Source organism: Balaenoptera borealis (genome assembly GCF_965194805.1).
Source record: "Balaenoptera borealis genome assembly, chromosome: 19".
Lineage (NCBI taxonomy): Eukaryota > Metazoa > Chordata > Mammalia > Artiodactyla > Balaenopteridae > Balaenoptera > Balaenoptera borealis.
This window is the reverse complement of record NC_138878.1, coordinates 11,139,952-11,162,825: the sequence shown is the minus strand read 5'-3', so window position 1 is coordinate 11,162,825 and position 22,874 is coordinate 11,139,952. Positions and strand designations below refer to the sequence as shown.

Sequence of the window (22,874 nt, the reverse complement as noted above, 5' to 3'; positions counted from 1 at the left end):
TTCCAAAAGTAAAAAGAGTGATGAGACAGGAGTAGAGACAAATGGTTTATTTGGTAACAAGGAGTAAAAAGGAATTCTTAATTCCTCTTCTCTCTTTTGATGGCTGACATGAAATGTGATAGTCAAATAGACAGCAACGCACACAGGAATTCCCTCGCAGTCCTTGATCTTCTGCACAAGCGCAGATGCCCAAGCCGTGCGACTTGCTGTCACTGTTTTCTAGACAGAAGTGCCGGCTGCTGTGCTTTCCAGTCCCTCAGTCGTGGCTACGTTCTCCTTCTTGTCTTCAGGTTTCATGGCAGGAAACAGAAGCACTTCCTACAGGAGAGAGAATGCATTCTGAAGCTAAGACACACTTTTTCCTGGCTATCCACCTACTCCTTTCACCCCTCATTACTGTTATCACCAACACCCGGACATCTGTGTTCTTTCATTTCAATTCAGTCCCTCTCAGTTACAGAGGATGGAAAAGAAGAAATGCACAGTGCTGCCTAGGGTACAATGTCAAAAGAAGGAACAAACAGAGAGATACTCTTCAAATATGATTTCCTCAACTATAAACAAGGGATAGCAACAGTTTCTACACGTCATAAGCTGACTTAAGTTAAATGAGATAATGCATGCAGATGGCTTAGCATGTTCCTTGGATCCTTAAGAAATGTGAACAATTAGTATTTCTTCTGCCTCAGGTTGAAAAACCCCCGAATTCTGTAAGGTCAGATGCTCTGCCCCTCCTCTGGTGAAGTCCCCTGTAACTTCTCTGCCTGCCCCTCCTCCTAGCCCAAAGCCCTCTCTTTAGGCTCCAGGCCCACCACACCCCGCTTCCAACACAGTGGTGCTCCTTCAGGGTCTCCTCGTACCTTGATGTTATTGGAGTCGGTGAGAAACATGGTGACGCGGTCGATGCCCATGCCCCAGCCACCTGTGGGGGGCAGCCCGTATTCCAGGGCAGTGCAGAAGGTTTCATCTATGAACATGGCCTCATCATCGCCAGCAGCTTTGGCCTGGAAGAGGAGAACCACACAGCGACGTTGTTCTAGGCTGTGCTCTCTCAGCGTCTGAGTGAACACGTGAAAACGTCCAGAGGCAGTATCATTCCAGGGATGCTCTGGACACCCAGCACTTGCTGGGAATTGGTTTCCCAGTAACTCCAGGATGGAGCCATTTCTTTCAAAGACCTGGAGGTCAGGACTGATGAATTCTACCTCAGAACACATGCAAATTTCTCTGCGAAATGAAAATACTTCTACTGCCTGGGGCTCTTCAAGTCCAGTGAAACGCATTTTCTTTCAGAGACTCTGATGATTCCCAACAGTCTTTCTCCCACTTCCTGAACCACCCATCAGTGGCAGTGCTAGTGTAGGCAGACTGTGGGTGCTTTGGCTTCTCATCCTCAAGCCACCTCAATAAATGTACCTTCTAAGAAAAATTATGTTCTTGTCAAGTGTCACACTCCTCAAACAGATATTCATGCCTAAGCTCCATTTATATAGAAATCCTAGGGCCAAAACTAGTCAAGTTCTCCATCTTGAAATGTGACTTCCTCCAGTGAAGCCTGTGGCTTTCATCCTTCATTCTGCTGAAGTCACCAGGAGTTGCAGACAAGACACAGACCAGGGTTAATGCTGATATCTTCTGGTGAGTGGGCACACATTCCTTCCTTACCTTGGCCTGTTCTTCAAAAAGCTGCCGCTGTCGCATAGGGTCATTCAGCTCAGTGTAGGCATTGCATATTTCCTTTTTCATGACAAATAGCTCAAAGCGTTCAGTCAGACCCTCTTTAGAGCGGTGCCTGGGGACAGGAGACCAAAGGGGAGGGTGAATATGCAGGTTCAGTAAGAACATCTGGTACAAACAAGAATTCCTGAAATCTAGTTGACTCAAAATTGTACTGATTGTGACCAAAAGCCTGCATGCATCCTTGGCACCAAATCACTTGGTACATTAGTGAGGAGGGTTAGAGACAAAGAAACTTTAATTATCTTCACAACAGGCATGTGTGGTAGACTGATATACTGAACCATACCCCCTGTATTTATGCCCTTCTGTAGTCCCTGCCACACTGAGTCTGGGCTGCCCATATGACTTGCTCTGGCCAATGGGACATCAGCAGAGGATTGATATGTGTTTGCACATCAGGATTTATTCTTTTGGAATGCTTCCACTTGGAACCCTGGCTACGCTGCCAGAGAGGCCCCAGAGGATGAGATCCCATGTGGAGGAGATGCAAGGTGCCCTGGCAAAGTTCCCAGTTGAAAAAAGCCACTTGAGTTACCCTAGCCAACACCACGTAGAGCAGAAAGACTACCCAATGAACCCACAAACTCTTGAGAATAAACTGTTTTATGCCGCTAAGTTCTGAGGTTATGCAGCAACAGGTAACTGCAACACCGTGCTTTATCTTACCATTTGGCCAGAGGACTCATTATCTGCGGGTGATCACAGATGAATGTAGGATTGATGCACGTCACTTCCAGCAACTCCCCGACAAGCTTAAGGAGAAAGCAGAGTTAGAGAGCCCTTCTAAATGGCATTTTGATCATCTCCGTCTTGGTGGTAGAGGCCTCGGACCCTAACCCTATACCTGATGCTATACGGGTTTATCCTAAGCTTCTCAATGGTTGGTAATAAGGTAACGAACATAACTATTTGGCACAGAGCTCAGTACAGCAGGAATTCAAAACTTGTTCTCTCATTAGAGCTTTCCTATGAAGCTGTAGAAGTTCATTCTCTACAGTAGAGTTCACCTTCATAGGGAGTAGGGGGCGTTACCACTGGATGAGGGCATGTACTAGAAGTGCACGGCCTTTCACCTTATCAAGGAGCCTGGCTGTGGTCCGAGGTGGAGGGCATTCAACAGCTTTTGCCACACAGATATCATCTAGAATTTTGCGAGTTTCTGTAATACAAACATACAAGTTAGGACAGAAGACATCACACTACCCCATTAAGAGGTATATAAAGAGAGTAACATGGGAAATTCTAGCCCTGACCTAATCTAATTCAGAGCTGAACAGGAAGGAGGGCCCTACAGTGAAGGAGTGCATCACTTTACCTTCGGTTTCGAAGAGGTTAGTTTCTGGCAGTTTCATGCCCAGGGCTTTCTCAAGCTCTTCTACCATGCTGATTTTCCGGAAGGGTGGGGTGAAGTCAATCTCACAGGCTTGGCCCTCTGGGCCATCTGGATGATAGGTGACCTTGTAACTGCCTGTAATGTGTTTCACCATCCCTGGGAAAGAAATGTGTCATTTAAAGAGGACCAACAGGAAGTCCAATTGAAAGCGGCACACCAGCCCTGCAAACTTTCTTTGTAGTGAAAGACAAAGGGAGCAGGAGGGGTCACCTGAAATCATCTTCTCTGTGATTTCCATGAGATCATGATAGTCTGCATAGGCCATGTAGAATTCACAGGTGGTGAACTCAGGATTGTGAGTCAAATCAATTCCTTCATTCCGGAACTGGCGTCCGATTTCATAAACCCGGTCAATGCCACCAACCACCAGCATCTAATAACAACACACGGCCATGGTCATGGCAGCTAATCTTGTCTTACTGGCTAGGGAAAGTGTCTGTCTACAAAAGCTGTAAGTTGGATTTCACAGCTCAAGGCATGCTTTCAGGTCTCTACCCAAATGCTGAGTGCCCTACTCTCTTTAGGCCTTTGTGGACAGTCATCATTCATTCTGGCTGTCCAGGATCACTGAACTATCTTCCCTTGTCTGGGGTGTCCCCCATCTTGTGAGTGTGAGCCTCCCCAAGAAAGAAGCCTCTTTTGGGGTTAGGATGTAGGCATGTGACCTAAGTTCCCCAACCTGTGAGACTTCAACACGCAAAGATGATGCAGGTATTGCACAGAATCCCTTCTGGTGAAGGGGGCCAGAGATATCTGGCTTATAGAGGTAGTAACTGCAGAAGTCCCAATGGCAATGACCTGTGCCTAGTGCCAAGCTTATGAGCTGTGGTAACTGTCCTGACTGGAAGATACTGGGTTCTTCATGGGAATAGCTCAGTGATATGATTCAGAATCATTCCTAGTTGTGTGGTCTCCAAGCCTGATTCTCTGATCTTCCTGGAAATTGTGAGCTTCCTTATATATTCGAATACATTTTTTTTTTTTTTTGCTTAAACACCATTAACAGGCTTTGTCATTTGCAAGTAAGAATCTCAAATGACACAGCCTTCGATATTTACTCTGGTGATTTGAGGATATTTCCAACTTTCAGACAGAGATTCAACTCATTCTTCTACAAAAGACTAAAATCAAATTTAATCCAAGGAGGATTATAAACTTAAAAGTATTATGAGATTATGGGAAACAAAGTATGTTAGGAGGATCTGTACACCTAGGAAAGATACTCCCTTTGCACTATAATGCTCTACTGATCCTATAGATAAATTCCAGAAATGTAAAACTCAGAAGCCTGACAATTTAGAATACTCTCCTGGTTGTTCTACCCTCAATGTTCCTCTTATTTCTGACTGTACCTGTCTAGCCAATATTTTTCAGCCTTCTACTTCTCTAAGGACACAGGGCATCTTCTTATTGACTACCTTATGGTAGAGTTCTGGAGCAATCCTCATATATAAATTCATGTCCAGCTCGTTGTGGTAGGTGATAAAAGGCTTGGCCACAGCTCCCCCTGGGATGATGTTCATCATGGGAGTTTCAATCTAAAAGAGAAGAAAAACATTTAGTTCACAGACAGAGGTCCTCAAACTAGAGTTCTTGGGAATGGCTCATGCTTTGAATGTGATAGTGTAAGCCTACTATATCCCAAGTAAAAGTTAAGTTCAATAATAATGTGTAGGTGCTTGACAAAAAAAGTAGAGATAGCTTGATTTTCTAGAATAGTGTCTCTATTAATACCAAACACCATTAACACAGTCCCATAAACTTTCACAAGCTGTTAGTGGGACTCTAAATGGGTACAGCCTTTCTTGAGTTCAGTTTGCAGTATTTATTAAAAATTGTAACTGCTTATACCCTTTGACTTATTCTACTTCTAGAAATCCATCCTACAGAAACACCTGTCCATGTGCACAAAGATGTTCAGTAAAACATTATTGAAGAAAATCAAAAACTTAAACTATCAATAGGGGAAATAATTATAAAGCATCAAAAAGGAATATACATACACACATATATATGGACATGCAAAGGGCCCCAGAATATATTGTGTGTGTGGGGGGAGGTCCATTATAATACAATGTGACTTCATTTATGTTTAAAGCAAAAAATAAAACCGTTTTAAAACACTTACACTTACACACTTACACTTACCCCACCTGTCACATGCACAGGAATGGAGGTATTATAAATACGCAGAGTAAATGGTGAGGAAGGATACATATTCAAGTTTAAAAAAAAAAAAAAAAATTTATTTATTTATTTATTTATCTGGTTGCACTGGGTCTTAGTTGCAGCACACAGGCTCCTTAGTTGAGGCTCAAGAGTTCCTCAGTTGTGGCACGCAAACTCTTAGTTGCGGCATGCGTGTGGGACCTAGTTCCCTGACCAGGGATTGAACCTTGGGCCCCTGCATCGGGAGTGCAGTCTTAACCACTGTGCCACCTCAAATTCAAGTTTGGAGAGGGACATTAGCTGGGAAAAAATGAAAGGGGACTTTCAGTTTTGTTTCTATTTATTTCTTTATTGTTTGAATTTGTTTTATGGTAACACGTATTCACCTTTCTCATAAAATTAGAAAATATTAAAAAAAAAATTTTTTTGCTCTAAAAATTTTCCTAAACACATTTTTTAGTTTAAATAAGTTGAATAAAAATCAAGAAAAATATTTTTTAATGCTACAAAAAAGCAAAATGAGTTGATAACACATTGAACATGGCATTGTTAGCATGTGGATGGCCCTCTACTTTGTCCATTATCTTAGAAGTCCTGTCCTACCTTCCTAATCAGGGCAGTAAATAAACAAGGTGGAACAAAGACACTGGCAAGAAAGGGGACTTTTCACTGAGCACGAAGGATACTGACACAGGATGTGCCTGTGGAGAAGGGAAGGGAAGAAGAGTAAGAGGCAAGCACAGAAGGCAGCTCATCATGTCAGGTAAGAACTTTCCATCACCTCTAGGAATCCCAACTCATCCAAGAAACTTCTTATATATGTGATGATCTTAGAGCGGATGATAAACTTCTGCCTCACAAAGTCATTCAAGATCAAGTCCAAGTATCTCTGACGAAACCGTGTTTCCTAAATGAAAAGTAACAGATAGAAATCACTGATGTGTTTGATTCAGTGGTATGATAAACCAGAGCCAGGAGGCCACGAGAAATTACCTTGTCTTTGAGGCCAAAGTGAAGATGAGGTAACATATGCAAGCAAGGAGACAGCAGTGTGATTTCATAGGGAATGATGCTCAGTTCGCCTTTCTTGGTTTTCCCAGGATTGCCCTGAACTCCAATTATGTCTCCCCGGCGCAGTTTGTTGTTAATACGAATAAATTCTTCTTCAGATTTATAATTCCTGAATAAATGGAAAACATAATTCAGTATACAATATCCCAAACTAAAACTGACCACTGGTTTACTGTGGAACCCTCACTAAAGTGTTAATGTGTACCCAAGAAGAATCTCAGATTCAAGGTCAACCGTTAAAAAGTATTATCTTTTATTTTTAACTGCTCCACAACCCAAGATCAGTCTTTATTCTCCAGGTGACCAGATGGCCCTTTTATTTTCCCAACCATATACCACTCCCTTTAATTTCCAATGGGAAAAGAAGACTATATGGGCCTTTTTCCCCAGTCATGTTGCTCTGGGCCAACCTAGAAAGGCCTGTAACTGTATATTTCTATATACCTGGAATTGGCCATGACTTGCAACTTGACCCCCTCTCCTCGAAGGTCATAGAAGATGAGCTTTCCCCCAGAAGCTCTTTTGGCATGGATCCTACCTAGAGAACAGCAAAAATAATGACAGAAGCAGAAGCTATTTCATGATATCAGTGCCAAAAAAGCTCCCTCTGCAGTTTTTACATCCAGGCAGAATATAAACTAGAACAATTTGATTTTAGCCTGAGGCCTAAGCCCTGCCATTTTCTTCATGACAACGTTGGCTCCCCATTTAAACCAGTTAAAAGATGTGCAGAAAGATCTGGCTTTTAAAGGTGTTCAATGGATTCCTGGAATGTTGATGGTAGCATAGCTGTGGGATCTTCCTAAATCCTCACATAAAAATAGAAAGCACAAGGACTTCCCTGGTGGTCCAGTGGTTAAGACTCTGTGCTCCCAATGCAGGGGACCTAGGTTTGATCCCTGGTCAGGGAACTAGGTCCCTCATGCCGCAACTAAGACCTGGTGCAGCCAAATAAATAGTTTAAAAAAAAAAAAAAGAAAAGAAAGCACAACTAGACAGGCAAGTCCAAAAAGCCATGGACAAAATTTACAACAAAATTATGTGGGAAGATATTCCCAAGAATCCCCAAATACAAGCTCTGGGGAAAACCACTAAGGGCCCCAAGACCTCTATATGGGAAAAAGCTATGGGAAGCAATGGAGTCTCTGACAGGTCTGAGAACTGGAAGTCTCCCAAAAAGCCACAGGTATTCACTGGAAAATGTGGCAGGGCTAAGTGGAGGACAGCAGCGGACACTGGGAGGGTAGCAGCTTACTGCCATACAAGTGAGTATGGTGGGCTGCATTAAGAAGGTCTAGGGGATGAAGCCCTTTAGTGTAGCCCCCAAGAACTCTCTAAATTTAACAGCAAGGGATCTCTCCTAGGACAAGGCCCCACAAAATTGAACAAGACCAAGAAAAAAGAGACAAGGGAAAGAGAAGGTCCAACGAAAGCGAGAAAGGAGAAGAGCCTGAAAATCCCAGAAAGGAAGCTGCTGTATTTCTGAATGCTCCACAAAAACAACAGAAGAGGGAGCTCAGTGAAGTTGAAAAGCTATCTGAACCAAGCTTCCTTTTAACATTGGAGAAAATTAATCTCACATGAAAATAAACAACATAAAAGTAGTGAGGTCAAATATCAAAGTTATTAAATTAAAAAAAAGAGAATAAGGAGAATAACATCACCACAGGCAACAAAAGCACTCGAGAAAGACATGCTCAGGAAAAGCAAAATATTCTATTTCATGAGCTGAAAGACATTAAGAACATGACACAAAATGTGAAAGAACACAAATTAGAACTAGAAGAAACTAAGAAATGAGATGACACGTTGAAAAAATTAGAAATAAAGGAAAAAATCATCTCAGAAATGAAGCCTAAATTAGAAGGAAATAAGAGTGAATAAATACAACAAATAATGTCTTAAGAGAACTACACTGGAAAGGAGGATACAATTTAAAAATCAAAGTACAAAAAAAGAGATAAAAAGGAGTCCCAAACATAAACCTAAGCAAGAAACAGAATACAAAAAAATTATATTCAAGAAAAATGTCCAAAAAAAAAAAAAAAGACTTGAGAATACATATTTAAAGGGCACAGGGCTTCCCTGGTGGCACAGTGGTTAAGAATCCGCCTGCCAATGCAGGGGACACGGGTTCGAGCACTGGTCCGGGAAGATCCCACAGGCCGCGGAGCAACTAAGCCTGTGTGCCACAACTACTGAGCCTGCGCTCTAGTGCCCGCAAGTCACAACTACTGAGTCCTCGTGCTGCAACTACTGAACCTCATACGCCTAGAGCCCATGCTCTGCAATAAGAGAAGCCACCACAATGAGAAGACCATGCACCACAATGAAGAGTAGCCCCTGCTCGCCACAACTAGAGAAAGCCTGTGTGCAGCAATGAAGACCCCAAAAATAAATAAATAAAATGAATACATTTATTAAAAAAAAAAATAAAGGGCACACTGTGTACCTGAGAATACTGAACCAGAATAACTAACATCAAGACATATTTTAGTGAAAACACTGGACTTTAAAGAAAAAGAAATTTGGGGGGCATTTAAGTATTGGCAAGGGTTCTCTCTGGGTGGTGGGATTATGGGTAATCAAACTTTGCTTTCTTTGCCCTTCTGAATGTTTCAACATTCTAAATTTTCTACAACTAATAATTTTATATATTTTTTAGAGGGGAAGGTATAAACGAAGGACAGGATTTAATTGTCTCTTAAATTAAGGAGAAGATCCCACACAAGATAGTAAACTCCAAAATAACAGTGCTCTAGAAAAATAGCCTAGTGTAAAGTAGTCTAGGAACACAGATTGCAATTTTTAGGAGCTCAGGGCCATGGCTCCCACTGATGAAGGGAAGTCCTCACAAAGGACTATGAATGAGTAGCAGCATCAGGCCAGGAGTCCCCCACAAAGAACGACCCTTCCTCTGTAGAATCACCACTGGAATGTGACCTCATGCCTCAGGGCTGCTCTACTTTCTGTGAATAGACATACTGGTGCCATCTCTAGTAATGTAGCCTCAGACTTAAGCTTTTTGAGAGCAAGACCACCCCAGAACTTCCTTTGTGCAACTGGAGAGGCCTGCCTGCTGTGGGAGCTCAGCAAACTGCCAGGGAATCTTCCTACCTGCCACCTTTAAGGTGATGTCAGTCAGGTGGTCCCCAGGCTGCAGGTGACTGTATTCTTGGATAAAGTGAGTGAGCGAGATGTCGACGTGGAACTTGTGTGGGTATGGGTCTTCCCCATTGACCTTCAGCTGGTGGACTGCCTGGCTGCGGATTTTGAAGTATTGCTGTTAAAAACAAAAAACAAAACAGCTTTTGAGAAGTTGAACCTGGTCAGACCAGAGGCCTGTCTAGTGGAGTTCTGTATTCTGCCTCAGAGGGGCCCCAATACAGTGAGGTTTCTTTAACCAACCCCCTCTGCATCCTTGAAATCACAGGCTTGGAATATGGAGAGAGATTTGCACTTAAATATGCAGGGTGGCCAGATCCACAGCTGGGAATAAAGGCCAGAATTCCAAAATACAAGATTCAACAAAAAGAAAAATCATGTCTCTGCCTAAAATAATGTTTAATTGGTACAGATGGCCCTGGTTACCACTTTTGTAGACACATCTGCATGGTGAGTCATTTATCTTGCTACTTTCCTGCCCCTGGCCACACACCAGACTTTTTCCCCAAGGCAGGCGCATGGGCCTGGAGGGTGTGAAAAAGGAATATTCTATATCAGGGGTCAGCAAACTTTTTCTGATGCAACTACTCAACTCTACTGTAGTGTGAAAGCAGCCTCAGACATATGTAAACAAATGGGCATGGCTGTGTTTCGACACAATTTTATTTATAAAACCAGGGAGGAGGGATGGGGGTAGTGGTGGCTTTGGCCTGTGGGCCACAGTTTGCCAATCTCTGGGCTAAAGTAAACCCCAGCCCACCTTTAGGGAGACATTTTCTCTGGGGCTGCTATAAGGCCCAGCTAGCTCCAAGGAAGATCAGTCACTTGGAAGTACTGGATTCTCCCAAATATCTGTAAGTAGCCGACAAGAAAAACGCGCAGGGCCTGTGCCTTTAACCAGATGGAGTGGTGGGCCCACCCTCATCCATCCCTGTGCCTGTTTCAGTTCCTATTTATCTCCTTAATCACTGGTCCCAAGGAATCTGCCATAATCCTCATTAGAAGCTTCCCTATGCCCAGCCAGGGCAGTGGTCCCGAGGACTCACGTTTGGGTCCAAGCTCTCCTCCTCCGCACCCACACCATTATCAGCAGTGTGGTTGGTGGCAGCAGCGGCCTGGCTTAGTTGTTTCTCACTGAGCTCCTTCTGCTTGGCCTCTTTCTCTGCTATTTTCTTCTCAGCTTTCAGGCGTCTCTTTAGCTCACTGTCAGGAAGATGAAAATGTTCAACGTGACAGGTGCCTGAAGAGTCCTCTATGTTCTGCCCCATAGCTACTTATCAAAAATATGAATAACCTGGGGAAACACTCATGCCCAGTTCTACATGCCCACTGTTAGTCTCTCAGTCACTGAACTCTATATGTGAAACAGACAAGGGAAAAAAATAAACTTAGAATAAAGATGTGAAAGATCTTTCTCAGTCTCTTTTTTCCAGTCTGAGGTCCTTGGCATTAGATCCCAACTAAAATCAAGATAGACAAGGACAAAGAAAACCCTACATATTAATTTATATTTAGAATAGGAAAAAAGGTTTTCCAGAAAATCAGCAAGATAGGCTTTTCTCAAGCTAATTGCGCTTGGGAGCTCCTTGAGGCCAGGGACTGAATCTTAGTTGTTTGGATTTCTCTGCAGAAGATGAAGTTCCTAGAGCATCAGATCTGATGTGTGATAAGGCGACATCTCTACCTTTGTCTGTCATCTCTCTCCCCTCCCGAAAGGAGTGGGTTAGTCTGGGGTGGGGTGAGGAAGAGGTGGCTCTTCAGAGTTCAGGGAGACACTCCACTGACAATCTCTCCCCCAGCATTGATCAATGCATTGACAATGCCCCTCAGCATTGGCCTCACTCTCCCCAGTGGAGCCTGACTTTGACAACAAATTGGGTAGAATAGTGTACAAAGCAGCACAGCACGGGATAATATACCATCTTTGGAGCTAGACTGCCTGGGGCTAAATCCTGACACGCCTACCTACCAATTAGGTGACTTTGGGCAAGTGACTTAATTTCTCCTGTAAAATAATAATAGACACCCTCCTGCCCAGATGTTGTGAGGATTGAGACAATGTACATAAAGAGATGACCCCACCCCTAGCATTTTAGTAAGCATGCAAATGTGAACCATTCTAGGTATCCCTCACTATCTTAACCCTTCAAACTCTGCCTCAAGGACAGAAATTTTACAGATGTGGATAAATTTCTTGTCAAATCTCTCACTATTCAAACTCTTGATACTCGTCACCTGAGATTCAAAAACTAAAGCGATTGGTACAACTTGGTTTAAATAATTTGAAAACTTGCTATCTGAACCCAGAAACCAAACAGATTTGGGTAGAGAGGGATACCCTCATTATTCAAATAGACTTGATCATTCTTTTAAACCACCAATGTTAACTGAATATCCTGTCATAATGAACCATGTCAAATGATCCTTAGTCAGGCTTGCATACTGTTTGGCTTCAGGGTGCATTTTAAATTATCTATGAGTTTAGAATAACTCAATTAAAAAAACTTAATTGGAGATTTGAAATGATTATCTTTTAAGTAAGAAAACTGACTCTAAGGGCCTCAAAGTAAATCTCTGTATATAATCTGTTTTGTAGCAGTTGTGAAGCCATCTTTCTAGAACAGTGTGCTAGACTTATTGTGCTGTCATTCAGTCAGTGGGCATCGAAGCCTCTCTGGTTCTTCCTGGCATTAACATAATGAACTTGTTTTCCATTCAACTGGCTGTTGCCCTTTAAATCAAATCAATAATAAGGATAATCCAAAAAGGTCCTAGGAGTAAGAACTAAGACTAGAAACCAAGTTAATCTCAGGAGCAAAGAAATTCCAGAAAAACAGGGAAGGGAAAATAACCTGCATTAGAAATTCTTTATTCATAAAGGGTTCTGTTCTCAGCACTGTTCTAGAATAAGACCTAAAAGTCATCTCAAGAATCTATGGAGTGAGAATTTCAATTTATTAAAGAGAAACTGAGAAAGGACTATTGGTTTTGGTAGGTAGCAGGGTTGCTTCCTTATCAAGTCCAAAGACTTAGCCAGAGGCTTAACAGATAAGAAACTAAGTAAGGGTAGGATTTTTGCTCCCAGAGCAATAAAGAAGGTAATGGGCACCAACCTTCTTTTATCAGAAAGTGGCTTGTCCTTGTGAACCGTTGTGAAAGGAGCAAGTTGACACAGGCGCAGCTCCCTCTGCCCCCACTGTGCCCAGGAGGTTTGGCGCAGGGACCCCCTAACAAGCCTTACAGCCGCTTGCGTCAACATGGCAGATTACCCTGGAACTAATGATTACCACCACCTAACAGGAAACACAGAGATGTGGTGTCAGATGGGACAGACAGTACACATACTCCCAGCCAGCACTCCTACTCTTACGGGTTGGGTGCGGGGAGAAGGCGAGGTTACACAACCTTTTAGTGTCCCATTTTACCTAAGACCCTCTCAACTGACATCAACCCTATAACACTCACTGTGCTGCAAATGTAAATGACAATGTTCTCAGTCCTGGCTATGGTAAGATGGTGCTTATCTGGGGTCAACAGGAAGTCAGTCAATGGTTTATGGGTAGAAATGATCACAACAGTCTAGAAAATGGGAGTGTTTCTGAAGCCCCTGACATGTAGTTTCTCTCTTGGTGATGAAATACGTGTCCACAAAGATGGCAATGGGAAGCATACAAAACGTCACCATCAACTGCAAACTCTAGAGGAAGCTAAAAACAAGCCACACAAAAGCACCTGAATCAAAGACAAGCCTTGTTTGGAGCTCCAGGAACAAGGAGGAAAGAAGAAATTCAGAAAGAGTCTTAGACTACATTAAGTTTATACATTAACACTGGAAGGCAACAGAATGACAGAGATCATGTTCTTTATTGCCTTAAAATAAATGTGGCCTTGAATGAATCACCTGGCAGGCAGCCTATCTGTTTTTAAACTTGGAGAAAATAACTGGCGTACAATTGTGCTCACTAAAGATTCACACCAAGGAAGTTCCAAGAACAATTAAGAAACAGAACTAAAAAAATGCACTAAAGCAGGCATTATATGCAATAAACTAACTTCTCTCCGGTGCCTCTGGAACGGTACTATATTTATGTACTATCCTTAGGAGTACTGAGGAACTAGTCACTCAGATCATTACCTATGTTCTATGAAGAACTCCGGTTGAGAAGGAGTGTAGTATTAAGAGAATACAAGACACAGTCAGTGAAAGGGCGGCTAACCTTAATTTATTTATATTTACCTTCATACTCCAAGGATTTGGGGTGATCAACAAAGATATAGCCAGCAGTGCTAAGTGTAGTTCGGTGTACCCGGCTAAATAAGACAGTCCCTACTGCCAGACATACTCACAATGCTCTAACCCATATGGATAGGTGTACGACAGTTTTAAAACTGATCCCTTTAATACAAAGGGTTCAGAATGGCTTTTGATACATAAAGTTCGAACGTTGAAGGTGCTTCTGAAAAGCTAGGGTATTTAACATTTCTCCACTTCTTTACCGGGGTGTGGCACAGTAACGCATTTCTCGGAGAAAAGGGAAGGAGTAAATTTCGCTTTTCTCTGTCCCCGCCCAGTTCGCCGCATTCTTACTCCACGAGTACGAGAAGGAAGAAGGACCCAACCAGCGGGGGGCCCCGGGCATTCTGGGGGCTGTAGTTTCGGGGCGCAGCGACTACGTCCCAGCATGTTCATACCCACGAGAACCGGCAGGAAGGCCCCAGGCACAACCACCTCGGCCGGAGCCTCGAGGCGCCTCCTAGTTCAGACTCTCCGACAGCAAAGGTTTTAATGACCTGCCGCGACACTTACTTTTTGCTCAGTTTCGGCTCGCCGTCGTCCACTTTAACTTCAGCCCCCTGCACCTCAGCCATCTTCCCAGAAGGCCGGAGCTCATGAGGACGAGGGTCGCACGGCAATTCCAGGTCACGCTCAGAAGCCCCGCCTCTTCCGGGGCAAGGGGGCGGGCATTGCTTGCGCAACTGCTGCGCAGGCGTAGTAGGGGGTTGTGGGGCGGCGGCGGTGGTGTTTGGAGCGTTACCTCAGGCTCTGGGGCTCTGTGTGCCGAGCGCTGGCAAGACGGCAGCTTCTTTTGGTGCTCGGCGTGAGCTATGGCTGAGGCGATGGATTTGGGCAAAGACCCCAATGGGCCAACCCATTCCTCGACTCTGTTCGTGAGGGAGGATGGCAGCTCCATGTCCTTCTACGTGCGTCCCAGCCCGGCGAAGCGCCGGCTCTCGACTCTCATCCTGCACGGCGGCGGCACCTTGTGTCGCGTGCAGGAGCCCGGGGCCGTGCTGCTGGCTCAGCCCGGGGAGGCGGCGGCCGAGGCCTCGGGCGACTTCATCTCCACGCAGTACATCCTGGACTGCGTGGAGCGCAACGAGAGGCTCGAGCTGGAGGCCTACCGGTTGGGCCCGGCTCCAGGGGCCGACCAGGCCCCAGAGACGAAGCCCGGGGCTCAGGTTGGGGGCGCCGCCGCCGCGGAGCCCGAGCTGCAGCCGCACGCGGGGCGGATGGTCTTCACGGACGCGGACGACGTGGCCATCTTGACCTACGTGAAGGAACATGCTCGCTCGCCCAGCTCCGTCACCGGCAACGCCTTGTGGAAAGCGATGGAGAAGAGCTCGCTCACCCAGCACTCGTGGCAGTCCATGAAGGACCGCTACCTCAAGCGCCTGCGGGGCCAGGAGCATAAGTACCTGTTGGGGGAGGCCCCAGTGAGCCCCTCCTCCCATAAACTCAAGCGGAAAGCTGAGCAAGACCCCGAGGATGCTGATAGCGGGGGTGAGGCTTGCTGCGAACGCGCGAGCCCTCTGCTGTCCTCTGTGTGAGGCTGGGGCGGGGGCGTCGGCGTCTTTCCCCTTCTGTTGGGCGTCCATGTTGGTGTCTTCGGGAGCTTCGCCCACCTCCTCCTCCTCCTCCCCCCTTTGACATCCGGGTAAAATTGCGCCATTTTCTAAGGTCTCTCTTAATTCACTTTTCCAATAACTGGGGTATTGGCATGGTCCGATATTCAAAAGGTGCAGAAAGAGTATGTGGAAAATTCTCCCTCCTTTCCTTTCCCACCAGCTACCTAGTTCCCCCCCCCCCCCGAGAGACAACGGGGAACCAGCTTCTTGGGGATCTTTTCAGAGATTTCCCAGACTAGTTTTAAAAAATATTTCTTGTGTATTCAGGTACATTCAGTATACGACGTTTTAAAGCCATGCCTGCCAGACCATGTTATTTTAATTTCTTGGCTTAAATGACTGCATCTTCACATAAGAAGGTTCTCAGTGGGAAGTCGCTTCCTCGTTTCGCTCGGGTGAAGTGTATTTCTAACGCAGTTGAACAGAATATTGGGATTCAGTGGCGGTTAGAACACAGTGCATAGCTGTTGAGATGCTTCACTTCTGATAAAACGGGTATTGACAGCGTAAACTGACAGACCCCCTTTTTTTTTTTTTTTTTTAAGACCCTTTTGTTTAAAGAGTCATGCTGCTTCCCCAGCTTCTCTTTCCTTATGTGGCTATTCCGCATAACAGCTGAAGTCTGGGGAGGCAAAATCTGTTTCTCCTATTCAGTATGCTTAGTAGGAATTTTGTTTTTGGTAAAAGTGACATTTGAGATTCATTCATTCAACAGATAGTTGAGTGCCAGACATTTATCCTGCTGGGATATAACAGTAAATAAAACTCCCTTCAGTCATGGAGCTTAAAATGCTAGCTGGGCAGCGGGAAGTGCTACAGAAAAAAATAAATCAGGGTAAGGGCTGGAGAGTTGTTTTCTACAGGGTGAGAAGGGAGGGTCACTGTTGTAAGCTGATGCTTGAGCAGAGACCAGAGGAAATGAAAGAACTCACTCAGCAGGTGGTTATCTGAGAAAGAGGATTTCAGACTTAGCGAGTATTAAGTACAAAGGCCCTGAGGTGGAGTATGGCTGGTGTGTTCTTGGAGCAACAGAGACCTGTGTGTGGGATGGAGGAAGCAAGAGGGAGAATTCTTGGAGAGACAGGGCTGTGTGTATGGGTGAAGGAGATCATGTAGGGCCCTGATTTTAAATCAGTGGTGTGGAGATGGCTGGTAGACCAATTGGAACTTGGGACAAAATTAAGCTGGATTCACCCTACTCAGTGTTTTGATATTCAGGCATTTAAATGTAAAAATTAAAATCATGATCAGGAGAAAATGTGGATGAGTATCCTTTTTTGTTTTTTTGTGGTTTTTTTTTTGGCCGCGGCTTGCAGGGTTCCCCGACCAGGGGTCGAACCCAGGCCCATGGCAGTGAAAGCACAGAGTCTTAACCACTGGACTGCCAGGGAATTCCCGAGTACCCTTTTTATTTTTAAATTTTATTTTATTTTTAATTAATTAATTTTATTTTATTATTTATTTTTGGCTGCGTTGGGTCTTCGTTGCTGCACGCGGGCTTTCTGTAGTTGCGGAGAGCGGGGGCTACTCTTCATTGCCGTGCGCGGGCTTCTCATTGCTGTGGCTTGTCTTTGTTGCAGAGCACAGGCTCTAGGTGTGCGGGCTTCAGTAGTTGTGGCATGTGGGCTCAGTAGTTGTGGCTCGCCAGCTCTAGAGCGCAGGCTCAGTAGTTGTGGTGCACGGGCTTAGCTGCTCCGCGGCATGTGGGATGTTCCCAGACCAGGGCTTGAACCCGTGTCCCCCTGCATTGGCAGGCGGATTCTTAACCACTGCGCCAGTAGGGAAGTCCCCGAGTATCCCCTTTTTTTTTTTTCGAGTATCCCTTTTAATAGTTACATGTTGATAGTTCTGAAACCAGGAGGACTAAGAAAAAACTTTATATATTTGATTACTTAAAATTTAAAGCTTCTCATGATAAAGTCAGAGGGCAAACTGGAAAAATATTTCCAATACATTGCAACAGAGTGAGTTTCCTTAATGTCCAAAGAGCTTGCAGAAGTGAGTAAGTAAAAGAAAAACTAGTAGGAAAATGAGCAAAGGAAATGGAACAGGAAGTTTCCAGAAAAGGAAATAGATAAATGGCAAATAAACAAATGCAGAAATATTGTTACTGAATAAAAATAAATTAGGCCCTGAGGGGACTTCCTTGGCTGTCCAGTGGTTAAGACTTCGTGCTTCCACTGCAGGGGGCATGGTTCGATCCCTGGTCAGGGAACTAAGATCCGCGCCTCCCCCCGCCCCATGCCATGAGGTGCAGCCCCAGAAACAAACAAAAAATTACACCCTGAGCAGAGGACCAATACAAGCCATGCCTGGACTTCTGCCCATGGAAACTGAAATAAGTGTGTGTGGTGTGTTTTTTAGAAAAGTAGATCAGAGCAAGGCAATGTCATTTTATCTGTTAGATTGGCAATAACTAATAAAGTGGGTAATACCCAGAGTTAACGAGGTATATGAAAACAAGTACACTCCTACATTATTAATAGAAGGAAATCGGTACAATTTCTTTGGAAGGAATTTTGACACCATCTGACAACATTTAAAATACATGTTCCCGGGCTTCCCTGGTGGCGCAGCGGTTGAGAATCTGCCTGCCAATGCAGGGGACACGGTTTCGAGCCCTGGTCTGGGAGGATCCCACGTGCCGCGGAGCAACTGGGCCCGTGAGCCACAACTACTGAGCCTGCGCGTCTGGAGCCTGTGCTCCGCAACAAGAGAGGCCGCGATAGTGAGAGGCCCGCGCACCGCGATGAAGAGTGGCCCCCACTCGCCGCAACTGGAGAAAGCCCTCGCGCAGAAACGAAGACCCAACACAGCCAAAAAAAAATAATAAATAAATAAAATTTAAAAAAAATAATAAATAAATAAAATACATGTTCCCTTAAACATGGTAATATTGCCTCTAGGAATTTATCCTACAGATATACTCCAAGTGTAAAAGAGTACATAGTGAAAAGTGAGTCTCACTGCTCCATACCCCTTCCCCGGCTTCCTCTCCCAGAGGCAACCACTGTTGTTGTCCCCTGTCTGTGTCCTTTTTGCTCATAGTAACACTAGCACACTAGACAGAAGTTTGTTCTGCAGTTTGCTTTCTTTTTTTAACTTAATAGATCTTGAAGCTTTTGTGTGTCTGCTCATTGTTTGCTTCATTCCTTTCTTGTTCATTGCATTGTGTTTCATTATGTGAGCCATAATTTGTTTACACTTTTTATTATGGAAAATTTCAAACATTTACAGAAGTAGAAAGAGAATAGTATAATGCATGTACCCATCACCCAACTTCACCTGATTATAGTTTGTGGCCAGTTTTTTCATCTACACTTTTCATCCTGACTTCTGGGATTATTTTGAAGCCAGTGCCGGGCATTATCCCATTTTATCTGTTTCAGCATGTATCTCTAAAATATAAGGCTTCTTTTTAAAATTTTATGTAAAATAAAATTGACTTATTTTGGTGTACAGTTATGTATTTAAATTTTTTTTATTGTGGTAGAATATACATTAGATAAAATATACCATTTTAGCTGTTTTTAAGTGTTCAGTTCAGTAGCACTAAGTATGTTCACATTGTGATGCAGTCATCACCACCATCCAACTCTAGAACATTTTCGTCTGCCAGAACTGAAATTTGTACCCATTAAACACCAACCCATGTTGCAACATGTGTGAGAATTTTGTTCCTAGTGTTTCCACATCTTGGATATTGTGAATAATGCTGCTGTGGTATGGGTTGCTAATACCTGTTTGAGACCCTGCCTTTTTTTTTTTTTTTTTTTTTGGTGTATTCTCAAAAGTGGAATTGCTGGATCATATGGTAATTATATGTTTAATATTTTAAGAAACTGCCATACAGTTTTCTGGTTAGGTGTTTTAACACATGTACAGGTGGTGATGTAACCACCAAAATCAGGATACAGAACAATTCCATCACAAAAAAACTCTCTCGTGTTGCCCCTTAGTAGTCAGTAGTCAGTCTTTGTTAAGTGGAAAATAGCAGAGTTAAGTCCTCAGAGAACAAAGAGTAAAAGGGAAATAGGAGGATGTTTAGCTTTTGGAGGCTCTCCTTTCTGTAGATGGTATGTGGTGGATTGTGGTAGACCCCCCAGATCTATCTTCAGCTGGGAGAACTGCCTTACCCAAGGTTCTGTCATTCTAGGCTAGCATCCAGTGACTAATCTGTGCGGGGTTATAATATCTTGGCTCCCTTGCCCCAACTTGGTCAACTCTGTAGGGCCTTCCTAGCTCCAGACTTGTACATGGTTTCAGTTGAGGCCTTGTTGGAACTCTCACAGCTCAGCTTCTTTCTGCCCAGTGAACACTCCCTAATCAACACCTTACATGTTAATCTCCATCTCAGAACCTACTTCCCGGAGAACCCAATTTATGGCACAGTTTTGTTAATTTGCAAGATCTATAAATACAAAGCGAAAAATGAATTAAGCTTGAAGAGTATTTTTACGTATCAGAACCTAGGAAAATTATCACCATTTTTATTGTACAACTTTTCAGAAGCAAGAGTAGAAATTATTGAACATGCATGTCATGTTTTTCTTACCCTTCTGATCAAAAACAGATATTTTCTAACAGGAAAAAAGTGCAGGCTTACTTCTGGCCCAGAGCTCACAGAGCGTTTACTATATTTTTGGTTCCTGTAAAAAAGGCTAATTCTAATCTGGTGCTGTTCTGTTTAATAGAACCACAGAATAAGAGAACTCCAGACTTGCCTGAAGAAGAATTTGAAAAAGAAGAGATCAAAGAGAATGAAGAAGCAGTCAAAAAGATGCTTGTAGAAGCCACCCGGGAGTTTGAGGAGATTGTGGTATGTTAACTAGATTTAACTCATATTTTTTTCCTACGTCCATTCTCCTCCTTTGAAATTGGTCTTCCTATGTGTCCTTTTTATACACCTGAGGCCCAGAAAGGTAAGAGAGAAGTTCAGGATGGAGGAGGAAAATGGAAGGTGGGACTGATCAAGGTTCTGGGCATGTACTTTTAGTTTTTGGTAGGATGATTTAAGGAGGAGGGGAGGGAGAAAGGGGAGAATTATTTTTAAGCAGTACAAAGCATCTTACTTTGAGTACTTTCATCTGTAAGTTTTTCTAAGTTAAGATTGTGGATTTATCTTTTTAAAATGTTTTTCTTCTTCTCAGGTAAAAGTAATTTTTTAAAGAGGTTAATTTTTTATCAAGCAATTTTAGCTCTTTGTATACTTAGAGCTTTTTTAGAATTTTTTAGCTCTGCCATATTCAGTTAAGTTCTAAAACTTTGTTGGAATCCCATATTTAATCATAGTTATAGAGAAAGGCAACCATAAAATAATGAGTAATAAAAAAATACAAATTATATGTGCATATCTTCTCTAAGAAAAAGGATCTTGTTAATTAACTTTTTTTACACTAAGAAAAATGGTTATGCGTCAGTATAAAACAGGAAAATAATTTGAAGTTCATTTAATTTAAAGTTGGTTCATTTTCTGTAAACTTTCAGATACTCTCAACAACTCTCAAACATGGCCTACATAGGTCTCCTCTCACATAACACGCTTTGTAACGTGCCTAAATGTAGTGTAGCGTGGAGACCCTAATATATTCATACAGCAATGTGTTTTGAGTACTTACCATGTGAAGGCATCGGTAGGCACTGAGGATGTAGTGATGAGCAAAACATAACATTTCCTGCCCTATGGAGCTTACAATCTGAGAGTGAAGTCAAATTTTTAACAAATAATCTAGTGCGTACATGTGTATACATATATGTGTATGCACGTAACATTTATTTTTCGCATTCAGTGTAGCTTCTAATGTTCTGTTGGAATACCATATACATACACGTACGTACATATGTACACATGCACACACACACACACACACACACATATATACCCCCATCCACACTCACACTTCTCCTTACCCTATCATATACATACATATATATACACATACATACACGTATGCGCACATCCAACATGAATAAATGTAAGAAGGAACATAGCACATAAGAGGAACTGAAGGAAGTCCAGTGTGATTGAGGTGAAAAGGGCAAGGAAGTGGTAGCTGGGAGAGACCAGATATTTTAAGAGTAAGTATTCATGACTTGGTAATTAGGAACTGGTCGTATTCATCACTTTCTCTAGGTGGATGAGAGCCCTGATTTTGAAATACATATAACAATGTGTGATGATGATCCACCCACACCTGAGGAAGACTCAGAAACACAGCCTGATGAAGAAGAAGGAGAAGAAGAAGAAAAAGTTTCCGCACCAGAGGTGGGAGCTGCCATTAAGATCATCCGGCAGTTAATGGAAAAGTTTAACTTGGATCTGTCAACAGTTACACAGGCCTTCCTAAAAAATAGTGGTGAGCTGGAGGCTACTTCCTCCTTTTTAGAGTCTGGTCAGAGGGCTGATGGGTATCCCATTTGGTCCCGACAGGATGACTTAGATTTGCAAAAAGATGATGAGGGTACCCGAGATGCACTGGTCAAAAAATTTGGTGCTCAGAATGTAGCTCGGAGGATTGAATTCCGAAAGAAATAATTGGCAAGATAATGAAAAAAAAAGGTTTGGCAGATAAGGCATTAAAAAAATTTTTTGTGACTGTTGAACTTCAGAGATTTTTACATTGGAACTGACACTCATCTTTTGACCAATGCTATTGTTGCTCTGTGAGTCCTAGATTTTATAGCCAAGTAAAGTTGGAGGATGAAAATAAAAGAAATTGGATATATTTAGAGCTGTTCCTGGCAGTATCAATGTGTTTGTAAAAGGAAAATCAAAAACAGAGAGGTTGGTTTACATAGTAATAACCGCTTTCTGGAATAGAATCCCTGCTGTATTGGTGAGAGGAGCTAGTGACAAAGTCAAAGGCAGAAAATTAGATGGGTCTTTTCAGAAAGCATAAATAAAGAGCCTCCTATCCTTTGGCAGAAGCTTCTCTAGATTATGATAGATTCCAAATCAGGAATCTAGGAATGTGGAAAGATTTAATTACAAGGCCTTTGAACATGGACTATCCCAAACCCTTGCATCCCCCAGTGAACTCTGATTTCTGGGCTGCTTTGAAAACCCCATATTCCTTTTGCCAACTTATATTTGGGGAGCCTGTTTGTTGGCTGTTCTTTTCTTCAGGTCTGTGTCAGTTAAGTCTCTAGCATGTGTTTCTTTACCTACCATCCAGTTTTGTTTAAAACACAAACAAAAATTTAGAGAGTCTTGAGAAAAGTCTTACTTGATTACTAGTAATGTGTTTTTATTTATTGAGGATAGTTTTGTGCAAAGAATAGTGTTAGATTTAAAAATTAGAGGATTAATTCCTCTTTGTTGTGTTGATTTCATTATTGAAAATAAATAGAACTTTGTATTTGAGTCTCCACAAAGTGTTTTCTTTGATTGTATTCACAAAACCTTTTAGGTATAAAAACCATAAAGGAA

The 22,874-nt window shown here is 43.0% G+C and overlaps 2 protein-coding genes across 4 annotated transcripts; one reads left to right on the top strand and one right to left on the bottom strand.

The window, feature by feature from the left end:
* Positions 1 to 32: 32 nt before the first annotated feature.
* Positions 33 to 14,479, bottom strand: KARS1 (lysyl-tRNA synthetase 1). Of its 3 annotated transcripts, XM_082366338.1 has the most exons (15): positions 14,346 to 14,471; positions 12,652 to 12,831; positions 10,585 to 10,741; positions 9,491 to 9,656; positions 6,818 to 6,911; positions 6,296 to 6,482; positions 6,084 to 6,209; positions 4,552 to 4,671; positions 3,344 to 3,506; positions 3,056 to 3,229; positions 2,814 to 2,899; positions 2,407 to 2,492; positions 1,666 to 1,792; positions 861 to 1,004; positions 33 to 318 (listed from the first exon to the last, which is right to left on the bottom strand). In XM_082366338.1, the coding sequence occupies exons 2-15, from the start codon at positions 12,795 to 12,797 to the stop codon at positions 220 to 222; spliced, it is 1,875 nt and encodes a 624-aa protein (XP_082222464.1). In that variant the 5' UTR covers positions 12,798 to 12,831; positions 14,346 to 14,471; the 3' UTR covers positions 33 to 219. The 3 variants fall into 3 exon arrangements, with proteins under 3 accessions (XP_082222464.1, XP_082222465.1, XP_082222466.1); XM_082366339.1 differs by lacking the exon at positions 12,652 to 12,831 and having other exon boundaries at positions 14,346 to 14,479; XM_082366340.1 differs by lacking the exons at positions 10,585 to 10,741; positions 12,652 to 12,831 and having other exon boundaries at positions 14,346 to 14,459.
* A 154-nt stretch (positions 14,480 to 14,633) lies between these two features.
* TERF2IP (TERF2 interacting protein) lies at positions 14,634 to 22,808 on the top strand. The gene is made up of 3 exons (XM_082366387.1): positions 14,634 to 15,320; positions 20,140 to 20,264; positions 21,579 to 22,808. Exons 1-3 carry the CDS (start codon positions 14,645 to 14,647, stop codon positions 21,978 to 21,980), a joined length of 1,203 nt encoding a protein of 400 aa, XP_082222513.1. The 5' UTR covers positions 14,634 to 14,644; the 3' UTR covers positions 21,981 to 22,808.
* The last annotated feature ends 66 nt before the right edge of the window (positions 22,809 to 22,874 follow it).